Source organism: Phytophthora sojae (assembly GCF_000149755.1).
Source record: "Phytophthora sojae unplaced genomic scaffold PHYSOscaffold_43, whole genome shotgun sequence".
In the NCBI taxonomy this organism is placed as follows: domain Eukaryota; phylum Oomycota; class Peronosporomycetes; order Peronosporales; family Peronosporaceae; genus Phytophthora; species Phytophthora sojae.
This window is the reverse complement of record NW_009258157.1, coordinates 4,116-11,316: the sequence shown is the minus strand read 5'-3', so window position 1 is coordinate 11,316 and position 7,201 is coordinate 4,116. Positions and strand designations below refer to the sequence as shown.

Sequence of the window (7,201 nt, the reverse complement as noted above, 5' to 3'; positions counted from 1 at the left end):
AGAATTAACTTCAACTCGCTATCCAGGAGGTCCGTTCGGGAAAACTGAATCTGGATCGTGTGGCACTGCGTCAACGTGTCCAGGAAACTGTCTTTCCCTCGGTTGGGGTGAGCAGCCCACATTTGTTGGCATCTCCGAATGTACTCGGCACCAAACCTTGTTTTCCCGATGCCAAACACAGTGTCCACCAAGGGGACCACCCAATTTTCACCACCAAGTCCGATATTTGCGCGATTATAGTTGTTTGCGTGGAACTCTTGAAGTTGTAGCGCCGCGTGCTCACGGTTCACGAAAGCCATGATGCCATCTTGCACAGAATAGACAGGTTCCTCTTTTCGCCACACCCACTCCGTAACGCCAGCGGTTCTGTGTCGCTTCGCTGGACTCTCATCAGCTTCATCCTTCGTTTCCTCCCGCCCTCTTGTCCGTAGCACGGTCACGACGAGCGCCTCCTCCATCGTTTGACCAAGCGAATCAATGAGTGACTTGGCCTTCAAAGGCCCATCACTACCGTTGAACACCTGCACGTCGTTTATAGCGACGCCGGCGAGATAGGTAGTGCTGTATTTCACCTGAAATCCTACTTACTACCCGCTACATCTTCTTCTCCCTCTCCTACTTCTCCTATGAAAAACCAATGTCGTGATAGTACTGGTACTATCAAACATGGCTTGAGCTGCATCACCAAATTGCCGACGAGGTATCCGTACGCTGTGCTAAAAAGTAAGTTTGCTAATAAGATCTAGCAAGACCTACACGCCAGACGCTTGCAAGATCAAGCCTTAAACGACAAAACAATGTGTGATTAGGCTCCGACAACACAAGCCGACCGGGTGGTTATAGTAACTACATGTAGTCGGTTTGATGTAACTCGAAGAGTTTCCTTACTCCAACAACTTGCCAAAGCCCACGCAATGGCAAATTGCTAACATAGGCTGGTGCCAATGGCAACATCATTATGGAGTAGATGGAGATAACGGAAAGATGAAAAACAAATACTGGCGAAGACGACGAATGCGGGGGCGAAGGATATCGGACATTTTGTCCCTGGTGAACGTTTGAAAAATATAAGTGATATTATCACTGCTAGCCGCGATTTTCGCAAATATTTATTCTATCACTGATATTGGCTCGTCGCAGGTGATAGACCTATAGCAGTATTAGTATCAGTGATATTCTGGTAGCCCGCCCTGGTCACAAGGCATCGGTCGTGGGGACATTTGCTGTTAACTCAGTAAGTAGCTGGGGGGGGGCTGTCGCTCGATACATTACCAAGGATGACAAGCTGCAATCGAATAGTGTAAGTTTGTTCGTGAGTTCAAAGGAAATACGCACATTAGCCCCGGAAGATGGTGGAAAGCATTATTAACATTATCTTCTGACGAGCACTCGACTTATTCCTATAATGGAGCTTTCTTAGCGCAGTTGTGTCCCCATAGCAAACCACTCTGTGATGTACGACTCTAAATTACACAGCTTTTCAATGGATCAAAAGGTACTTTATGGTCAAGATCTGATTGTTCAGCTACTCTTCAACTCTTCCACAGCGCCAAAGCGCGCCTTGGACGCGAACTCCGCTTCCTTCTGCACCAACTCCTTCAACCGGTGATCGGCGGCAGCTTGCGCCCTCGAAAACTTACCGTAGCGCTGCTCTTCGTAGAGCAAAAAGCACTCCGCGAGCCGAATCTTGGACGGCACGTCGACGGGGTGCGAACGACGCCGAGTCCAGTAGCACGGACAAGTCCTCTTCTTGGGGCATTTCGATGGCCCAGAAGACGCGCATGCTGTTGTCCAGGCCCCCGATCGTCGAGAACGGGTTTCGACGAGGCAAGCGCACTCCGTCCATCGCAGCGGTGGCGAGCTGGCTCTTGCTCACGAAGTCGAGGTCGCAGGTCATCTTGAGCACGTAGTTGACGTCTCGCCACAGGAACGGGCGGATCTGGATCATGCGTCGTCGCCACCCTGCCACCGCATCCACAGTCGCTAGCGAGAGCTCTCGAACGCGTATGAGGGCCTCAAGCAGCTCAACACTCTGGTCGTCCTCAAACGCGCAGCAGCAGCGCAACAACTCGACCAGCCCCGCTTCTCGAGCCACGATGGCTCTCAACACGGCCAGCTCCTCTTCCGACAGCAGCCCTTCGTACGACAACGCCTTCGTACTAGAGAACCTCGCGACCGAGCTGGAAACCTGCAGTCCACCCTCCTTCGGCTTCTTCATCCCAGTCATGTACGGCCTCAGATGATCATCGCTCTTGGGCTTCTCGTTGCCGGTGCTCATCGACTGCATCCTGCTCGACCTAGGCACACACTAACAAAATAACAAGGTTGCTGCGCTTTGGCTGGGAGACCGCTTTTCTACTTTACCCGCATTTACTCCCTGCAGCGGTGCTGAGACAGCGAGTTAAAATGGCACTTTGACTGTCGTACGTGATGGCGGGCACCAAGTGAAGTAACTACAGTATATGCATCCGCAAATGGTGCAAAAAATGCAACTCGCAAACAGGGCAATTCTGCCCCCCCCCTAATAGGAACACGCGCCTGTTCGCAACCACTCAGCACTAATCACCTTAAAACATCGCAGCATTGGTGAAGCAAATTCATGGCCGGCGGAGGAGAGAGCCTTGGATCTGAACTGAAACACCTGAGCTGAACCAACTGCCTTGGTGTTAAATTGACAACCTGAGAATAGAACGAACGACTACGGAGGGAACTTAAGCGCCTAGGGGATAAACTGAAGGGGTGAAGGAGGGCAGGTTGCCTAGTCCTTCCGCATGACAACCGCCAGAGAAGAGAGAAGCTTCCCCTGCTTAGTGAGTCGCTGACAGTGACAGAAAACTCGCCTTGCACAAATGAGCACCACGGGTGTGTGAACCGTCTTGGCCATCCTTTAGAGCGTCCTCAACTCGACGTCAACACGCCGGAGGTTCTGTCTATTATTTATTAGATCGAACGGGGTGCCTAGTTTTATTAATGGACTCTAGCTGCTAGATTTACTCCGAGCTCGACGGCGTTTTGCACTGCTTTTCTTGGTCGAGTGGATAGCACTATCGCCAGCTTCGACTTCCTCGCTACCATCTCCCGGCGTGTTGGCAGACACATGCAAGATGGCGTCCTCCACTTCGAGCTACCCTAACGCTGAAAACTGTTGCATTTTACCTGGATGCTTGTCCCGCGTCAAGTAGATTTCAGAGAAGCTTTAGACTTCGAGATCTGCTGCAATTGCGCCAAGCGTTTGCCTCGCACTCGCGACACTTGTCCATCATGTCGTACACATCATCCTCCGATGACAACAAGGCATCAGTTGTTACAGCTTCGATCGCTGTAGCCGCCTTTTGAATCGCACCAACAACCGAGCTCCGACTGTCTCCGGGCACCTGCCAACCTACGTCGTTTATTAGGCAGTCCAGGATCATTGAGACCGACCTTAACGTATGCTTGACCACATCCGATGCCTTACATGTTTGGGCGATGCGAAACAGCTCGCTCGTACGCAGTGCAGCGACGTAGCTAGTCTAGCTTCCTTGTACCGATTTAAATTTAAATTTATTGCGGTTTAGTCGGCTAACTACACCCGATACTGCGCGCTGCTGCAGCCTCGCCTACGGATCGCATGAGCTTCCTTGTACCGAGCGATCTTGCTCAGTAGAGCTCTATCTACCGCGGCGATCTGGGTGTGGTCTTTTGGGAAGCAGTAGCTGGATACCAATTGAGGCTACGTCACAGGGACAGTTGCTGGGACCCGGTCCTTCCGCTCATCGTAGATTCCTTTGTGGGACTCGTCCAGAGGAAATGTTGGGTCGTCATGCGCGTTAAAGTATACGCCTCTTTCTTCTGGCGATAAGGCATTCCACCAGCGGCGATAGTACCGACCTGCTTTACTTTAAGTATCTTTTAGCCAATCTGATGCCTTCTGAGGGTCGTTCGTCGCGCTCGCAGCGATTGCCTTCACACTCACCATGGTGCCCTGTGCATTGGCGAAGGCCCAGAATGCAGCATGGGCCCTCATGGCACAGCTAGTACCGACGACACAAAAGATTTATGCCGCGGTTACTAGCAACGGCGCAGGCTAAGCGATCACTATTTTTACGTGAATATGCCGCCACGCTAAAAACGGCCTTCTCAAGCACACCCGCCATATAAGTGCCCCGCGTTTGGCTCGACAGAGCCTTGCACTTGCCTTTAAAATGTATGGCGGCCGAAAGTCGGGTGATTGCTCGATTTCTACGGTGTGCGCAAACCAGCAACGCGGACGTGTTGCACCCGGCATGACAAGCTACGGATGACCAAGACAAGCGCGTGGGTGTATGTGCTGTCGTCTACGAGCAAGGATTGACTCCGTTGGCTGCAGTTCTCGTGGTTACGCCAATGACGCGGCGAGGTGAACTATCAACCCCTGCAATTTTTCTGGCCAAGATCGACGAAGTGCTGTACGGAGTTGATGGCATTCAGGCGAAGCCATCGCTGCCGGTTTAATGTGCTAAAAGGGTGCTGTGGGACGAAGGATCGCAATTGCTGGTCAAGGATGGCTCCCTGTAAATGCCACCGGCTTTAGATGAGCTGTTGGTGATGGCGGGGAAGGGACTGCCCAGGCTCGACGATGGCTTCAGCGGATCAGGGAGCGCCTCATGCGACTGAGAACGCCGGTGAAATGCGCAAGATCGAGGCAGGAAGGCGTGATTGTGGCGCTGCCGGCAGAACTCGACAGTTTGACCAGCAAGTGCGTGGCCGTGATCGTGTCCCGTGCAGTTGGCGCAGCTGCCGAGAAGCTCCGTGTCGTCAGGACGGCGAGCCAAGTTGGATCTGGCAAAGCACTGTGCTGATGGACGTGCTGTCGCAGCACAGCGCGGTGCTGCTGTGCTTGTTGCTCCGTACCTTGGTCGCAGACTCCTGCTTCAAGACAAGACAAGACAAGAGGGCATCGACGTCGCGAGGAAGGGCGCCGCTGGCTGTCCTTGCCTGCTCTTGTGTCGTGAGCACAGCACGCCAGCTACAAACCCATTGCGGGCAGAATCAGTGTGGCTTTGCGCTCGTCTCTGCGATCCGAGGCTGGCTGGATCCGCGGGAGGGTTCGTCTGCGACTCGAGCGTCGCTGTTGATGCTGAGGCAGACAAGCTGAGTGCGCTCCGACGCTCTGACGTCACGAGCAGGAGATGGATGGGCTGTCGTCTCTACAAGAACACGCCGTCGTGCTGGGTGGCTGCTCCAGGTGACGTGGGCATGTAAGCTTTCAGCATTTCGTCAAGGTCTTCGTCGTCGCCGTCGTAGAGGTGCAAGTCAATCGGCTACAGCGTTCCAGAGCGGAGATGGCGACAGCGTTCAAGTGTGGCTCAAGATTGCGCGGTCGACCGGTCTCGTCGGTGACTGCCACCACCTTCTGCGTGTCGTCCATAGCGACTGTCGAAGGTGGATGCACTGGCTGTGGAAACGAGTGCTGCAAGAGAAGCTCCGGTTGGGCTCAAGCTGGATGCCGCCTTGGCGGCATCTGCTGCAGACGTACTGATGCTAGAGCCATAATTGTGATGAAGATAGTGATGAGGTATACAGGAATCAACTCAAAGCCAGCATAGTGTGCACTCGAAACAAGACTCAATTCAATACAGGTCACGCTTTGATTCATGCGGCTACTACTGGACGACTACGGCAACATGACGGTACCCAAGCATGACTATGTGAACTGCACTGGATGAACAAGATGTTGGGCTACAGCGGCGAGACATGGCTCGAAGCACAAGCCCTTCGATGATTTGGCGCTGCGCAATTAGGCGGCTAGTTTTGTGAACATCATGAAGGGGAACACCTGCGAGGACCCGGTCTCCCCGACGGGGTCCTCGCAAGTTCATCGTTGTGGCCGCTTGTATGGTTGTTGACTTCAGCCCAGGGTTCGGAAAAAACTAGGGCTTCGCGAAGGCTGGGATAGGTACATGATAATAATGGTTAGAATAATGGAAGTTACTTCATCGGGTGTGCTTACTCGTCGATTGTGCGGTACACGGAGTCCTAATTGAAAAGCAAGCCTGAGGCTCAGGCCCTGAGCACGATTGGACTCGTTACATATTGCATAAGAAGATACAGGTCAAATAATCAAAAGATAGCTCGATAATGTACGGACCAGGGCTTCGCGAAAGCTGGGATAGGTACATGAATACATTGGTTAGAATCATGAAAGCCACTTCATCGTGTGCGCTTACTCGTCAATTGTGCAGCAGATGGTGCAAATAGCATCTACGAAGAACACATCGAGATATTTCCGAACGGGTCTGAAACTCTCAGCGTTTCGCACTGATTGAAAGGGGCTACATTTTCTTTGGCACTACCCTCAGATTTCGTTTCTCGTAGCACGCGCTCGGTTCCTGAGGCAGTCCCCGCCCTCGTGGTCTATATTCGCTGTCTTAGTGCCGGGCGAGTTGCTGCAATGAGCGAAATCTACTATTCATGAAGTATCTATCAACTCATCTAACTACGCACCATTGCAAACGTTCGCGACTATCACCTACGCCTGGTGTGTCAGCGGTTGTCGAGTAAGTTCACTAAATATTCGAGCATGGTTACTCTTTGGATGCATTTACTTTGTTTTGCAAGGAAATACTTTCAGTTCTCGAGCACGAACGCACCAGAACGGTTGTTGTGGAAGCACCGACGCGAAGGAGCAGAGTAGCCGTCGCAAGGCGCATCGCGACCTGCCACTGATTTTAGGCTGACCGTTGCGGAATGTGTTGGCAGCGGGGGGAAACTTCGAGCTGCCGTGTTCGCCCATGCCTCGCAGACGATTTTCCTGTTGCAGAAGTTCTGCCGTGTTGACCACGCTGCTGTCACGGCCCCTGAGCTTGACCCCTGTGCGACTCCTGTGGGAAATAACTCCAAAGTTTATCGAGTTTGTCCTGCTCGCCGCTCAGATCGGCGCCTCTATCGACAGGAAGCCTCAAGTGCGCGAGATTCTGGATTTGCTGGAGAAGCGCCTGCTGAAGGTGCCATTTGAAGAGCATGGGCCGATGGGCTATCGAGGCATGGTACGGAAGTACTCAACTGCTCGTGATGGCATAGGCCTCGGCCAAGCATCAAGCCCCGCCAGCTTTCGCGCTTTGGAGTGGTACATTAGCACTCACGTTGATGACCCCAAGGTCGAGGCTGCAGTCAACAGACTCAAGGGGTACCCATTTTACTTGGACCTGGTGACAACGTCAACTCCAGCCTTCGAGAAACT

The 7,201-nt window shown here is 52.8% G+C and overlaps 3 protein-coding genes across 3 annotated transcripts in view; 1 reads left to right on the top strand and 2 right to left on the bottom strand.

The window, feature by feature from the left end:
- The window catches only part of PHYSODRAFT_308265 (hypothetical protein), a gene marked incomplete at both ends in the record, with an annotated part of 3,201 nt that extends 2,244 nt beyond the window's left edge, over nt 1–957 (bottom strand). The window contains 3 exons of the mRNA XM_009541862.1: nt 10–561; nt 589–716; nt 889–957. Of these exons, the coding sequence (XP_009540157.1) occupies nt 10–561; nt 589–716; nt 889–957 (749 nt within the window). The remainder of the gene's footprint in view (nt 1–9; nt 562–588; nt 717–888) is intronic.
- Nucleotides 958–1,521: 564 nt separating this feature from the next.
- PHYSODRAFT_320408 (hypothetical protein) lies at nt 1,522–2,227 on the bottom strand (the record flags this gene model as incomplete). The annotated part of the gene is made up of 2 exons (XM_009541861.1): nt 1,522–1,671; nt 1,694–2,227. 2 exons carry the CDS (start codon nt 2,225–2,227, stop codon nt 1,522–1,524), a joined length of 684 nt encoding a protein of 227 aa, XP_009540156.1.
- Nucleotides 2,228–4,365: 2,138 nt separating this feature from the next.
- On the top strand, nt 4,366–7,041 carry PHYSODRAFT_343302 (hypothetical protein; the record flags this gene model as incomplete). The annotated part of the gene is made up of 10 exons (XM_009541860.1): nt 4,366–4,427; nt 4,485–4,532; nt 4,616–4,775; nt 4,843–5,219; nt 5,266–5,353; nt 5,392–5,493; nt 6,593–6,651; nt 6,721–6,844; nt 6,894–6,965; nt 7,003–7,041. The coding sequence occupies 10 exons, from the start codon at nt 4,366–4,368 to the stop codon at nt 7,039–7,041; spliced, it is 1,131 nt and encodes a 376-aa protein (XP_009540155.1).
- Nucleotides 7,042–7,201: the final 160 nt, after the last annotated feature.